Source organism: Solanum lycopersicum, chromosome 7 (assembly GCF_036512215.1).
Source record: "Solanum lycopersicum chromosome 7, SLM_r2.1".
In the NCBI taxonomy this organism is placed as follows: Eukaryota; Viridiplantae; Streptophyta; class Magnoliopsida; order Solanales; family Solanaceae; genus Solanum; species Solanum lycopersicum.
In genome coordinates this window covers 9,174,573-9,191,850 of record NC_090806.1, presented here as the reverse complement: position 1 = coordinate 9,191,850, position 17,278 = coordinate 9,174,573, and the positions used below count along the sequence as shown (strand labels likewise).

Here is a 17,278-nt window from a genome sequence, read left to right as displayed (position 1 = left end):
TGTTGTCATACAATTATGTTGATTTGACATGTCATAAAACAGGAAAAAAAATATTACACTATGTATTTGTATTTTTTTAATTTTTTGAAAAAACTTTCAATCTCTATTTAAGGTCGTTTAAAATGATTGATATCACCTACAACATAAAATCTTTCAATTTATTGGAATGGCGAAATTATACATGAAATACCGTTTATTATAATTTTCCTCCCAAACACAATGTTAAATATCCAATTAATGTTCGATATCATAAATTCATTTCATCAATTTATAAAAGAATGGGTATAAACAGTATTGATTATAATTTGATTATAGTCGGAAAATACCCTACTTCATTTTTATCACAAGGACAAGTTAATTTTGGAGTGGATTATCTATAATAACGAATCATTGACCGACTTTTTGAGGGTTCCAAATGACTACATAGATCAAATCAAGTTAACAGTACTTGAAATCTATGTTAGGAAGGAGCCTAAGATTACTCAACAACGTTCTATTTATCAGACGATGTCAATCCCCAATTAGAAAATCATAATAGCGTTGATATTTCCAATAACTCAATTTGCTGATTTTTCTAACATGACTCATTATCAAAATATTCTTATCGATCGATATTTGATTTAAATGAAACTATCAATGAACGTGATCGGTAATGCTCAATAATTATATTTCAATCATTATTTGTTGATTTTGTCAATTATTTATTAGTTTATATGATTTATTTTTCTTATTATTATAAATTTTGTGGCGCTTTACCTCAACAAGATAGGAATACTGCTCCAAGTTATGGATTAGATAATTATTTTGGTCAGTAATCACACTTTGAAATGACGAAAAATGTTGGGACATCCTCAATTTTTCATGTCTCACCTACTTTTGGTGCAAATGATTTTCGGTATGTCCAACGTTCGATTTTTTAATTTAAGTAAGTTAATTGCATGTGCGAAATATTTATACTTTTTTACATATATAGGGAAAATATTACACAAGATGAACCCATTGATCATGTGAATATCGATGATCGTGACCATCCTAATTATGGCTCACCTTCAGCTAGTGATATTGATGATTTGCCTAATGCTGAGGAATCAGGAGATAATGTTCCATTTGAGGCATCATCTAGTGATGATGATTTTTTGACTCTCAATCGATCGCCAAGACCAATGTCCATGAGCCCGTTTCGTAATCATGAAATTCGTTATCTTGATCATCTCCCGCATGGTTAAGATATCTTTGGTGATACATATGATGAGTATACATCACAACGTACGTGACATGAACCAAAAGATTTCATGAATGGTGTTATTTATATTGAAAAAGGCATGTTATTCAATTCAAAGAAGCAGTTGCTAAGAGCAGTTAAACTTCTACATTTGAAAGTAGCAAGGGAGTACTTTGTTATTAAATCGACAAAAAAATCATGACGACTTGTTTGCTGGCGTGTAGAACAAGGGTGCCGATTTAGGTTGACTTCTTTGATTAATAAACATACTAACATGTGAAAAGTTGAAAGATACATTGAAGAACATACATGTGATATGGGTACATGTCGCGAATGACATTTCAACTTGGATGTTGAGATGATTGCTAACATCCTCCGTGTTGATATAAAAAGAACGCCAAGGTACTATTTTATCCTTAGATGATTCTTATTTAATAAGAAAATATTCATTTTTATTTGATAATTAATATTATTATTACTTTTCAGGTTTCCCATCAAAGACTGTCAAACAGTCGTTCTTAAAGCATATGACATTTCGATAAGTAGAAGAAAAGCCTATCTTGATCGCAAGCGGGCTTTTGAAAAAGTCTTGGTACTTGGGAGGGTTCTTTTGCCGAGTTACCGAGGTTCATGGAATCTTTGAAACACTTCAATTCTGGAACAATAGTAGAATGAAAAACAGAGCGGTGTGTCGATGTTCAACTATGTGTTTTGGGCTTTTAAACCATGCATTGATGGGTTTGTGCATTGTCGTCCTGTTATATCAATCGATGAAACACATGTTTATGGAAAATATGATATCAAGTTGTTGATTGTGATTACAGTAGATGGTAATGGCTCTATATTACCTTTGGCATTTGCAATAGTTGCAAATGAGAGCATAGAGACATGGACTTTATTTTTGGATCATTTGCACTTGCACGTTGTCAAGGGTCGTAGAGGGGTCACATTGATATCATATAGGCATCACAGAATACTCTCATCCGTGTATAATTCTCTGAATCGGCAGGCTCCATTTGGGTTTCATCGTTTTTGTTTAAGACATTTGAAGGCAAATTTTCAAAAAAAATTCAAAAATGTCACTTTGAACAACCTGTTATGGATAGCTGCAAATCACTGTCAGGAGATTTTTTTTTTGGAAAAATGAAAATGATCAAGGAGATTAATGCGGAAGCATGTAAGTGGCTAATGAAGAACGATCTTGACAAATGGACATTGCACATGGATGGAGGTAAGAGATGGGGCATGCTGACAACAAACAGTTCTGAATCATTCAATGGTCTTCTCAAATCAGCAAGGGGTCTGCCAATTACTGTAATGGTAAGACTCACTTACAATCAAATTATGAATCGATTTATTACAAGATCAAAATTTGTTAATCATCTAGTACAGGAAAAACAACAATGAATGCCTAAACCATTCAAGATTTTTGAGGATAATCGAAAAAAGTCACAATGTCACACACTGGTCAACTATCACCAACAAAGGGAAAACATATTTGAGGTGCAAACATATATGCATCATGGTCGTGGTGGTAATAAGCACATTGTAAATGCATCACAAGGAAAATGTCAATGTGGTAAATGGCAATCATACCATATTCCGTGTTCTCATGCAATAAAGGGATTTGAACAAATTGGGTATCAAGCATGGGAGCATATGGCACCAGAATTCACTGTGCGTAGCTACAAAAATGCCTACTTTGGATAATTCAATTCACTCGGCGGTGAAAAGTATTGGCCTGATAGTCCCTTTCTTATGATAGCAAATAAAAATTATTTACAGAAAGTGGACGTAAATAAACCACCCGTATACAAAATGAAATGGATGTTCCTGCAAGTACACTCACTCGCAAGTTCTCAACGTGCAAACAAATAGGCCATGATAGGCACAACTGTCGTTCACGAACTCGAAACGCCTCATATGGTGATAGCAGCTAAAGAAAGATGTTTAATTGTGTTAATTTATTCTTGTATCAATTTTTATGCAACTTTTTATTCGAACTTTTGATCATCTTCAAGTCATGTTTAAATTTTCAAATTTTTTTATTCACTTTTTAAAAGAAAAAATACATACACAAAATAATAATAATAATATATATAACTAAACCAATAATACTATACACCACAAAAAAAAGATACATACACCAAAATAAAACTATATATGATTAGAATAATTTACTATACACCCTCAAAAAAAGATTCATACACAAATACAATAATATTCTGTTCCGCAACCCTTTTTTGAAATCCGTAAAACATCTCACGGTCTAAGTCCCGTATATCCATCTTCATCTTCATTGTTCCTCTTCCTCTTTTTGGCCGGAAGATCCTTTATGTTCACATTCTTTACAATTCTTTTAACAAATTTTTTTTCTTCCGAGTGTTTGCGGCATACCATCCACTGGAAGAATGAAAGTAACATCCGGAGACGAGAGTGGTGATAAGGTGGTCTGTAAATACAAAGTTAGATAGTAGAAATTAAAAAATAAAAGTATAAATGATAGAAAATATGCAATGTGATGCAAAATAAAAGTCTACAAAATAACTAATATAAATATTTCAAAAAATAAATAAATAACATAAACCTGTGTAACATCGGGATCCTCATAAACTGTCGGAACAACATCCTCTATGATCATCGTGGGACTCTCCTCCACTGTAGATGATGGTCCCGTAGTATGAATCTAAAATTATTAAAACTTAATTTAATATAAAATCAAAGTTTTAATAATTAGTATAAATATTTCAAAAAATAAATAAAAAACATAAACATGTTTAACATCGGGATCCTCAATAACTGTCGGAACAACATCCTCTATGATCATCGTGGGACTCTCCTTCACTGTAGATGAAGAACCCATAGTATGAATCTAAAATTATTAAAACTTAATTTAATGTAAAGTCAAGGTTTTAATAATTAATATAAATATTTCAAAAATAAATAAATAACATAAACCTGTGTAACATCGGGACCCTCATTAACTGTCGGAACAATATCCTCTATGATCGTCGTGGGACTCTCCTCCACTGTAGATGAAGGTCCCCTAGTATGAATCTAAAATTATTAAAATTTAATTTAATGTAGAATCAAAGTTTTAATAGTTAATATAAATATTTTAAAAATAAATAAATAACATAAACCTATGTAATATCGGGACCCTCATTAACTGTCGGAACAATATCCTCATTAAGTTTATAATTAATTGTTAATGCTTACCGCGATATCAAGTATATAATCTCCAACATCTATTGTTGATTTATAGCTCATACATTCGATTCCTTCCTCATCTCGAGTCGATCTTGAATAAGGATCAAATGACATATGTAATAAATTCATGATGTCTGACGTGCCAAACTGATGAACACGCAAATCATCAGCCTCTACTCTCACCCCTGCCTCTATGTCTGGAGGAATAGGTATACCACCAGCGCCACGTCCTAGAGCGCGTCCTCGAGCTCTACCTCTATGCCCCATCCGTCCACGTCTGGGTCCTCTTGCACGCACATGTTCAAATAAAGGATCTCCCTCAAAAAATGGCTCACTAAATTGTATTCCAGCCTCAAGCAATGTATCTTTAACAAACTGAGATACCTCTTCACCATGTGAAGCTGAGGTTGTGTCTCTCTGCCACTGTAATGCAAGACTATACAACTTAAATAGTCCTCTGGACATTGCAATACTAGTACCAGCAGAATGAACAAAGCCTGACGATACGTCAACCCTAATGCAGGCCTACCTATAAGCAATCTTCCATGCCGCATGTACCATAATCTATACACTGCCCTGCTAGTACCATCATTTACCTCAACAACTAAACTCTGATGTCGATTACACCAATCACAAAAATATATATCCATCATTTCAAGAACCTCTGGTCCAAGCCTCCTACGCTGATCATGCACGTGGTGGTTTGTTCCCCAACTAGGAATCACAGGTACATGTTGGGAATGACCAAACTGACGCATTACTCTATCAGGCGAGTGCACTTCAACAACCTCTAGGCAAAACATAGGGACACATGCCATCCATAGAGTCTCATCGACCATACAACAATGGGGCAGTGTATGTAAAATTTCATTGTACGGTGTCCATCAAAACTATTTTTAAAATATAACAATTAAATAAAATTAACATTAACTGATTAGGATACAAATAAAATTATTATTGATTTACTTTTATATGAAAATTATATTTTTTCAATTATTTTAGTAGAGTTGCAAAATTTATTTGATGTACATGATCCTCTGTCATGTGGTCTAACTGGTCTCTAATCGGGATAAGAACATGATGTGACTCAGTATCCCTATCAATTCCACGTGTCCAACGCCTAGCATATGGAAGTAACATGTCACCATCATGCTGAGGAGGAGCTGATGACTGTACATGCAAGATCCTCTCCCAACAATTATCATCATTAACAAAAAAAAGTAGATAATCACACACACACAAACACACACACACACACAAAAAAACACACACACACACACACACATATATATGAAGTAAGTTTCAACCTTTGGACCTTTTTTTTTAAAACTATGTAGGTTTTCTAATAGAATAACATTGTGCTTTATCAATGCAAGTTTCTGTCGAAAGAAGCAAGCAAAGAAAATAAACTATTTGTATGTAATTTAAATATTTTAAAAAATTGAACATAGAAAAAATATTCTTGTACGGTATAATGTTAAAGATTTTTACATTTGAATGTATTTTAAAACTTAAGTAAAGTTACTTGAAGGAGAAGAATAAATCCGCAAATGTCAACCACATTATCGATAGATGCTTAACAAAGTGCACGGTACAAGTAGGCTAGCACTGCACTGCCCCAACTGTACTTACCTACATCGTGGATAGGATCTAGGAATGCCAAGTATTGTAAACTAATAAGGTTTCCTGAAGTGTTCGGAAATAAGATGCCCCCTAATATAACAAGCATGTAAAGTCTAGCAATCCTCTCTATTCGTTCCACTGGAGTAGTATCTCTTATCCGATCTACTTGTAACTAATCTCGAAAGTAGCCGGTAATGCTATGTATCCTCACCCGACTCGCATTATCCATATCAGTAGGTGCTATGGTACATCCTGTGAGTGTCTCTAATAAAGTACGTCATGGACGAATCCTCCGGGTAGCATCCTGAATGTACACAACATCACCATCGATGCGCAAACCAAACAGACCTGCACATCCTGCAATGTAATCGTGACCTCACCAAAAGGTAAGTGGAAGCAATGAGTCTTTGGCCTCCAACGCTCAACCATAGTTGTAACAAGGGCACGATCATACTGCATCCTGACCACACAAATTACATCATACAGTCCAGACCTACGTAAGATCTCCTCAACACGTTCATGAGGTCGGTGCAAACGAAATAAATTTCAGGCATCATTCATGCGCACCGTCCTCATAAGGTTACTAAATGGTTTCTCACCTTTCCATAACAATTCTGATTTATGCTCATGCTGAGAGAGAAGAAGTGTACGATCAATCGATCTAGGATTCACAACACGCTCCATTATATACTGTAAGAAAAATTATATTAATTCGTATAATATAATTATATTTTGACATATTAATGCCTAGACAGTTCTGCTTTTTATTTACTTCTATAGTTTTGTTGGACCTCTACGGTAAAAGTGAAATTCTATATTATACCTCTTATTATTTGTCGAGGTTCCTCAGCGAGGTTTTAGCTTTTGAATTGAGAAGGGGAGTAAAAGAAGAAAAAATACTAATTGAGTAAGTAGTGAGAACATATATGATGATCGAGAATATTTTAACTAAATAATGTTTAAAATTCTTAGTTATTAACTATGACATAATCATGAAGAATGCTTCCTACTATTAATCAAAATCTAACAAAGAATAACGATATGACTCTCTCGGCTTTCAACTCAAGTTGGTGAAATAACTTGAGTATGCTAACTCCAAAAGAAATTCCTAAAATAAAATCACAGAAATAGTAATCAATCACCCAAATAGTGTTGGCGAAGTAGCATTTGAACAAGTAAACAATCACTGGTGTACAGAGCTCCCAACACATCCTTAGTATTTTTTTTTTACTTTTCCAGATTAGCTTCAGGTGTTATATCATTATATTTTGATTCATTCTATTGTAGTTAAATAATAAGATAAAAACAAACTAGACTATAACTTTGTGGTTTAATATCATTCTAAAAAATGTTTAATATCATTTTGTCAAAGCTAATGGGTATTTTAAAAAACTCTCGCAAAATTCAAAAAATTCAACTATACTATACTATTCAAAATTTCAATCTCCTTTTTAATGTAAGGTCCAAAGTTGGACCATAGGAATATTTCTTTCATAATTTATTTTCAAATTTAATACAACATAGAGATTGAGCAACTAATCCTCTTATGAACTTCAATAATTATCCCACTAACAAGCAAAAATGAAATCTAAATTAGGAATACGGAAGAATGCTAAATCAGCTTTTTTTTCTCCAATATTTTTAATATTTCATTGTAAAATAAAATTAAAATAATTTAAGAACATGTAAGTTATAATTTAATCCGTGAATCAGAATCATTAGGCAAAATGATACTATACTAGACATAAGATGAGATAAATGAAACACATTCTAAGTATAGAAAATATGAGATGTTAAAGAAATACCTAATTTATATAATTTGTAGAGACGGATTGTTATGTTGTCGGGTTGTGCTACTCCGAAATATTGATTTATTTAGTGTGGGGTCTCTTGAGTTGTCGAATTGGGACCATCAATGCTCATCTTCAAGTGTAAGCTTAGAAGCCATGAAAGTGAAAGAAAGAAGGAGAAGCTGAAAAGATAAAGTAATTTTCTATAAAGTGGAACTTTTAGTTCCACTTTATAAAGTGTAATTTTTACTTACACTCTATAAAGTATAAGAAAAAGTTCCGTTATACGTTAAAAATACACGTTATGGCACTAACGGAAAACGTTTAGAAAATTAGATAAAATGGAATTTTTTTCCCACTAAGATTATTTTAGTTAGTAACTAAAATAGTGGCTTATTTTGGTCATTTTTACATTTTTGTGGCTTATTTAGGTTTCCAACTCTTATATACATGACTTCTTTATATCTTCTTAATTATTTACGTATTTATATATTTATTAATTTTTTTAATAATCACATAGCAGTCTATTTATTATATTATATTTCAGACTTTAGATTAGTAAATACTTTAGTCTCACCTCCAAATTTGAACATAAAAAGTCCTATTATTTTTTTAGAAAAAAAATTGAATTTGACCTCTACAAAAAATATTTGGGTAAAAAAAATTGAAATTCTTAAAAAGGTATAGAGACATAATTTACAATGACCATAGTAATATAACAATGAGTGTAGTTATTAGGAAATTTTTCGAGTATAGTCACTCAAAAATAATTTAATTAGACTTCATAGTTATAGTTTGCTAACTATAATTCTAGCTACTGGTTGGAGGGAGGAAAGAGACAAGCGAGGTTGGAAGAGGGAGGAGAGAGGCAAGCTAGATTGGGAGTGAGAGGAGAGAGGCGAGCTAGAAAGGGAAGAGAGTGGAGAGAGGTGAATTGTATTTGTATATGTATATCTTTGTCAAATACTTGTATATATGTAACTGGTATACATATGCATGTATATATCCGACGAGCGAGATTGAAGAGGGAGGAGAGAAGTGAGCATGAGAGAGTAGAGAGTGGATAGGGGCGAAGCATAAATGTATACAGTCAGATAATTGTGTGTGTGTGTGTATATATATATATATATATATATATATAAATGGTATACATAAGTATTTGTATATCTTGCAAGCGAAATTGAGAGAGGCGAGAGACAAGAGAGAGATGACAGAGAATGGAGAGTGACTGTGTATTTGCATATCTTTCATATAATTGTGTGTATATACATGTATAAATTGTACTTGTATATGTATAAGCGACGCAACTACAACTAAAATTAAGTTGTGGGCCGTAATTGGTTCAAACCATAAGGAGCCGTTTGGTTATCGTATAAGAAACATCTTATTCATGTATTAAAAGTTATATTAGTTTTACTATGTTTGGTAGAAGTTTTGTGTTAGGTATAAAAATTAACATAACTTATATCATGTTTGGTTGGTAAGAATTTAAATGTTGTATAAAAGTTATTCATGTATTAATTTATACGGTGTTTGGTTGCATATTTTGTAGTCCTACATAATTAACACCAACATAATCTATGAGAAAATTTATGTATAAAGTTATGCATGATAGAAGATGGAATAAGTTATTTGGATATTAGTTCTGCATGTATTAAAATGATAAATTACAAATTTACCCTATAAATTTATTTTATTTTTTTTAATTGGCAACTTTACTGTTTTCCTATTTATGTTTGTTTTTTAATTTCTTTTTATATATAGATCATTTTCATTTTTTTAAAAATTGAAAACTTTATCGTTTTCTTATTATGTATAAACTATTTTCATTTCTTTTTATATACTTATCATTTTTTATTTCTTTATGCAAATATAAATATTTTTTTAATATTAAAAATTTGATTGTATATTTTTTGATGGTACATATGCTAATCAAACATTAACATTATATATTATTCAATATATTCTACATTTTATTAGCATGTATTATGATTTTGTAAATAATATATATTAATAATTTACAACAGATATAATATTCAATAGTTAATAATTTATGTATTATAATCTCTACATAACAAAATAATACTAACATAACTAATATCCACATAATTAAACTAAACATAACTAAACCCTGCATAATCAATACCTGCATAACTCTAACCAGTAACTAAACAACCCCTAACTATGTAAGTTAATTAACCAGAATATATGTTTGCTTGTCCACATAATTTTCCTAGTTATTATTGGTAAAAAATCTATTATGAAGAGATAAAATAATAGTTTGAAAGAAAAAACATTTCTCCATTATTTTAAAATTTCTTTCGTAAACAAACTTTTACAACAATATATATAAGTTTATTACTAATTTCATTAAAAAGAAAATTCTCTTTTTAAAATTTTTATGATTTTAAAACTATCTTTAGTACTAATAAATTAGAAATGATAAACGAGAGACAAAAAAATTTGGAAAGCAAAAAAATTATAAGACTACAAGTCTCACACTCCTTTTGTTTGTTGAATTCTAACGTGTATTTACTTCTCTTATAACTATTTTTCTGTCAAATTCACAAGGTTTGTGAGATAATTCCGGCCATTTTACACCGGAGGATTTTTTCCCCAACAATTCTCCGTCATTGCCTCTACCATCTCCGGGCAACTTCGTTGTACCAAATAACAAGGTAACTCTTCTCTAACAGAGCCACTTCCTCTTCCTCCCTTGGTTATTTTTTGTGCGATTTTTGACACTTTTTTACTTGTTTATCTGAATCGTTCCATGGAATTACTTTGCTAGCTGGTTACGATATTGGACGACGAACGGTAAGGCAGGCCCTCTTTTTTGAGAGGTTGAAACATTTTTTGTAGTTACTGATACTGCACTCCATATATATGTGTTTGATTAATTGACATAGTGTTATTTAGATTTGGTGAAGTTAGACTAAATCAGAGGCTTATTTCTTATTGATAGTCACTTAATAGTAAGCGTGAGTTGCTTTTGACATAATTATGTTGTTGCAGTAGGTTTAAGTATGTGTCACTGTAGTCTATTTTTTTTGTGCATCATGCTATTTGGTTGTAACTGATTGAGTTCAATTGTTTACCCGGACGGTTTTACCTTAGGTCAAGCGGCGTCATCCAACACTGTTTGGTTAATCTTCTTAGAAGTACACATACATATAATAGGGATAATGCACAAGTAGCCTCAACCTATTCTCGAAATCCCCCTGAACTTATTTTATAAGTAATTTTCTACCTTTTTAGCTTACGTGACACTAGTTTGAAAAAAAAGTCAACAATCGTTGGGCCCACAAGATAGTGTAAAAAATTATTAATACAATAAATTGGGTAATAGGACCTTAGTATAATATAAGTGTGTCTCTAAGATTTCGGGCAGAGGTTGAGGGGTACTTGGGCATTATCCCCATATAATATGTGAAAACAAAAATAATAGTCAATAAACGAGAAGTTGACGTTGCTTGACACTAGGACATCTCAGCAAAGTGGTCCAGTGCTTCATATCCCCTTTTCAGTTACCAGATTGAACCCCACCATCCACTATTTGTCGAAACTTTTAAGCTCAAGCTCTAAATGTAAAGGTAGACGGATATCAAACTCTTGACCTTTTGTATAAAACTTAAAAGCTAAACTTTTGAGCCTAAAATTCTATTGGTGTCTTACGCCCAAAAAAAAGAATTACTTAGTAAATCTAAATGAGGTTAGTATGAATACACTTCAAAAAATGAGGATATTTTATAGGTGAGTTATAGGAATATATTTTTGAATTGTGTTTTATTAACATAGTGTAAATTTTATTTTTCTATAAATGATGTTATTTTTATGATTCGTTTGTTTCACCTTTAAAATTTCAGCACCGCTTACAGAACATCCTGAATCTGTCCATGCTAACAGTAACACATGCAGGTTCAACACACTGAACTATGTAGTATCAAGTTCGTTACCTTGCTTTTACATTGTTTTCCTGAAGTCCCCATCAGATTTGACTTAGTTCTACGTGTGGGATGGGCTGAGTCATACTTGCTAGCCTCGAAACTTGATTGTGTGGAGTTACAGACATATGCACCTTATTACAAATATCTGCGAGTGCTCCTATTATTATGATTGTTCCAATTCTCTGTGATAACCCATTGAATTAGAAGGTCATAGCACATGAGCAGTCTTGGATTGTGACTTACATTTGGCCATTACTAGGATGATAGGTGCCTACTTTGTATTGCTATATAGATAAGGTTCACATAAGTTGTTCTCTAAAACTGAATGTTCAAGTGTAACTGTTGAAGATACCAAGTGTGGGGTAATGCTATGTCTGTATTGAAAGAGAACTTTACTCGGAGTTGGGACAGGTATCTTTCCACTAAGATTAGATTGTTTTAGATAATCGAATAATCTCTCCACACCCTCTGAGTGTTATCTCTTTTAATTTTTGTTTCAAGAACTCAATCACTAAAACACTATCAACATTTATTACATATCTTAACTTTAAATGACTAGTGTTAACCTTTTATATATTTGTATAGAATAGAAGGGGAAAAGAGCAAGTGAAATTAATTGAAATAAAGCACCAACAATGTAATCCAGTGGTCAATAAGGTGGATTGAGAACGATGTGGTATAGAATAGAAGGGGAAAAGAGCAAGTGAAATTAATTGAAACAAAGCATCCAAGAATGTAATCCAATGGTCAGTAAAGTGGGTTGAGAACAATGAGGTCTCGCGTTCAAATCCTAGTAAAAACAAAATACTAGGTAATTTCTGTACAATTGTCCTAGCCTTGGTGGACAAAGTTACTTGGTACCTTTTGTTGGTAGGTAAATATTTTGTGGATTAATCGAGGTGTGCACAAGCTAGCCCAAACACCATGATTAAAAAGAAAAAGATAATTTAGATAAAGATGATGACAACTACAAACAAGAAGTTCTAATACCAAACACCAAAATATATAGTTTTGAAATTAATCTTTATTCAGAATTTGGATTTAAAAGAAAAGGAATAATATACATTAAGTCTAAGAACCTGTTTTGATTGGCTTATTTCAAGTGCTTTTAAGCCAGAATAGTTTTAAGTACTTGTGTAGTGTTTGAGTAAGATAAAAAAGTGCTTTGAAACACTTGTTATTAAGCCAGAATAACAAAAATAAGTCGAAATCCACAAGTTAGGATTTCTAACTTATGACTTTCGGCTTATATAAGCCATAAGCCCATCGAAACAGGATCTAAGAAAGTTTAATAGCACTATATGATAAAATATTGGTAATGAAGAAGAAGAAGATATAAGATAAAATATTGGTAATGAAGAAGAAGAATACATACGATAAAATTATCTCTAAAAAAAGATATAATTTCTAACTTATGACTTTTGGCTTATATAAGCCATAAGCCCATCGAAACAAGCTCTAAGAAAGTTTAATAGCACTATATGATAAAATATTGGTAAATAATGAAGAAGAAGAAGATATAAGTCTCTAAAAAAAGATATAAGATAAGACTTCGTATTTATTGGGAAGATATTGCATAACACACTATAAACTTCTTTCAGCTTAAGTTCTTCTCAGAAAAAAACCCACAAAGTACCTATATAGGAGCACTTTACTATAATCTACCTTACATCATACTACCATCAAACATGTTCCTTTTTTCTTTTGTGCTATTTGTGGCATCATATAATTCCGTCCTACATTCCGAACGATGTAGTTGTTTGATATATTAGAAAACTTACCTAGCCACCTTCTTGCACCATGCTATTAGAATTTTGTGCAACATGAAAGTGTTTGAAACTATTTTTCCCGTTTCTATATGAAGCATTCACTTATTTAGTTATCCATGAAAAAGGTGAGATGATACATATTGATGTTCTTAAGCGGTGTAATTATGAGTGTAATTGTCAAGTAACTTTTGGTTTCTTGAAAACGTGGCTTTTGAATTATCTTAATGAAAATTGATGTTCAGAAGAATGTCTTTCACAATTCATTGATTGTTGTAGACAAGAACTTCCATATAAGAATGTGGCCTTTCATTACAAGTCACCAATGATTAATTCTAGAGTTGCCTTTTTAGCTGGTCCAAATTACCCCTATAAATAATTTAGAACTCTTTTTGGAGTTTGTTAGCTGTATGGTTTAGGAAGAGGCAACAAATCCTTTTTTTGTGAGCTTAACCGATCTATCTTTGTAAAGTTTGCATCTTCTTGATGCCTTTAAATTAATCTACTTACTTCATCAAAAATAAACTAAAATTCTAGAGGTTGAAATTTTATTTAAAAAATTAGAGAATCACAACCTTCCTAGACGACAAAATATCCATATAAAATTTTTTCAATGTTTATCTTACTTTAGTATTATTATTTGGGAAAATGCATAAGTACCCCCAACCTATGTCTAAAATTTCAGAGACTAATATTATATTAATGTCCTATTACCCTTTGAGCTTATTTTATAAATAATTTTCTACCTTTTTTCGTCTTACGTGTTATGTAGGCCGAAAAGGGGTAGAGAATTACTTATACAATAAGTTCAAGGGGATAATAGGACCTTAGTATAGTATGAGTGTGTCTCTGAGATTTCGGGCATAGGTTGAGGATACTTGTACATTTTTCTTATTATTAAATAATACTTATTTAAATAAATGACATCTAATTTGAGATTCCCATATAGAATAGATAGATATAGATTATTAAACAACACTCTTATTTAGAAGAAGGGTTTACTCAAGTTATTTAGGAATTAAGAGTTCCAACAACAACAACAACAACAACAACCACAACCATAACCACAACCACCACAACCACAACCACAACCACAACCACAACCACAACAACAACAACAACAACAACAACAGCGGCAGCAGCGGCGGCAACATCAGCAACAACAACGACAACAACAATAGCAACAGCGACAACCACAACAACCACAACAACCACAACCACAACCACAACCACAACTACAACCACAACCATAACCACAACCACAACCACCACAACCACAACAACAACAACAACAACAACAACAACAACCACAACAACAACAACCACAACAACCACAACATCAACAACAACCACAACAACAACAATAATAATAATAATAATTTCTATCTATTAAAAGTAGGAACTCACAAACAGTGGCAGACCCAGGATTTTCTTTCATGAGGTTCAAAAAATAAAAATATAAACGTGTAAATAAGTCTTTCAAAATGGGCCCTTTGAATTTTTTTGGGTTTAAAACCACATTTTTGGCACGTTTTGAAATAAAAAATGCTTGAAAAACAAAACTGATTTTTTAAAACAAAATTAAATTGAAACTATAAAGGAAAATAAATAAATGTTGTTGCAAGGATTTGAACTTGGGGCGTGTAACTTAATATTCAGGGGTCTTACCATTAAGCCATCTATTTTTATTTGTTATTGAGTGAGTTCAAAATATATTCACCTATAGATATACAGAAAATTTACTTTATATATATCGTGTATTTTTTTGCCGAGGGTGTTCGGGTGAACACATACATAGGAAATATAATATACAAGAAATTATTAGGTGAGATACGATTTATAACATTTGAGGAGTGTCAAGCAAATAATATTACAGAAAGCTAATGAAAATCTCATTGTTTGTATTCATAGGTTCGGTGATGACAATCACCATGCAACTTTGGAAGAAAATGCTACTTTCGCGTAGACACATGTAGTGATAATTAGGATACAAGTGACGGATTACTACTCAAATGTAGCCTGAACTGCTTGACACCATAATCTGAGTCGCAAATGATGATTCAAGATCAATTAGAAACTTATAAATTTTCTTAAGTTTCAGTGCCAAGATACCGGTAGCATTAATAACAAACGTTGTAAAAGACGTATGTATACTACTCCATAATTATATGAATCTCAAACTAATCTCAAATTACTGGTTAACTGAGTAGTTTCAATAGTGATGAGACCACCCTTACTTTATGTTTAGAATATCTATATATGAATTTGAAGTTGCTCTAATGGAATTTTCGGTTACTTAAATGCAGATGAGGATAGCTGTAGAAGGGTGTATGCACGGAGACTTGGATAATGTTATGCCACCTTATTGCATTTGCAAGAAGTTCAGAATATAAAGATTGATCTCCTTTTATGCTGTGGTGACTTTCAGGTAGATCCACTTGTTCATTGTTAGCTTTTGACGCATTACTTATTTTTTTGATTTTCCCAAACGAGTTGATAATAGATCAGGCTTTTGCTCTTTTTTTTACGTATACCACTCAATAATGATTACACTTGGATTTTGTTGTTCCGAAGCTTCTACATATAATTATTCTTGTAATTGTTATCCATTAATTGGAAAAATAGGCTTTGGCTCATACTTTTAGTTCAGTTTAAGTGTGCTCTTAATCATTCTTCTTTGATACAACTCTTTAGTGTTTTTTTAAAACTAAATACAACTCTTTTTTTTTTCCTCAAAAAATGGTTATAATACAACTCTTTAGTGTTTTGATCTTCTACGTTTCATGATGTTGGTAGTGATATGGGTTTCCTTGATTATTCTTAATTTCATGGTTATATTGAAGACGAACACAACCAAGAATAAAATTTGAGATAAGAGATTTGTCATATTAACTAATTGGCTGAAATGTTGCAGTAATTGAATTGCAAACACTTAAATCCTTGACTTGGATAGTACGAATTGAGAGATTTTATTTGTGCAAACAGGCTGTTAGGAATGAGAAGGATCTGGAAAGCTTAAATGTGCCATCTAAATTCTGGAGCATGAACTCTTTCTGAAAGTATTACTCAGGAGAGAAAGTATCACCATTTCCAACTATATTTATTGGAGGAAACCACGAAGCATCTAATTACCTTTGCGAACTGTGAGTTGGTGCCAATATATGATAACTGCAGTCAATATTGCATGAGATTGTTACCATGATTCATATACAATTCTGCACCTCATATCTCTATCTGGAACTTCCAAAGAATCTTTATCAGTGTTTTCTCTTTTATATACCTTTCTTGCACTAGATCTTGTTTGTGATGATATATAGTCTTAATAAAAGTTGTTAAATCTTGAAATTTAAATGGCTGGTCAGACGTCTTACAATCATTTGATGTAGTTGAAATGATCAAGTTACCAGTGATAGATGACTGTCTTCTGCAATGAACTATTCAAATTTTGTTGTTCTTGTATTACTTGACATTCGAGTGCCTATTCACTGCCAAGTGCTTACAATAGTACTTAATGGAAATTTAAGAAAAACATCTTGAAAGAATCGCAAATGAGCTATCGGTCTCTGTATGAAGAGCTTGTGTTTGTGCTGTGTAGTGATTGTTTATTTTAGGTGAATCAGTTTACTTCCTAAATCTTTATTCTCTTGACTCGTGAAATGCTTTCATCTCATATTTAACAAGAAGAACACCGACTTTGGGCCATTGATAAATGAATTATCC

At 32.1% G+C, this 17,278-nt stretch overlaps 1 protein-coding gene and 1 long non-coding RNA gene across 2 annotated transcripts; both read left to right on the top strand.

Moving 5' to 3' along the window:
- Window positions 1-1,580: 1,580 nt before the first annotated feature.
- LOC138337284 (uncharacterized) lies at window positions 1,581-2,932 on the top strand. Its single transcript, XM_069287189.1, has 5 exons — window positions 1,581-1,624; window positions 1,709-1,814; window positions 1,893-2,242; window positions 2,329-2,542; window positions 2,846-2,932. Exons 1-5 carry the CDS (start codon window positions 1,581-1,583, stop codon window positions 2,930-2,932), a joined length of 801 nt encoding a protein of 266 aa, XP_069143290.1.
- Window positions 2,933-10,298: 7,366 nt separating this feature from the next.
- On the top strand, window positions 10,299-16,903 carry LOC138337278 (uncharacterized). The gene is made up of 4 exons (XR_011210862.1): window positions 10,299-10,523; window positions 10,637-10,662; window positions 15,865-15,986; window positions 16,544-16,903. It is a non-coding gene; the product is annotated as an uncharacterized lncRNA (long non-coding RNA).
- The last annotated feature ends 375 nt before the right edge of the window (window positions 16,904-17,278 follow it).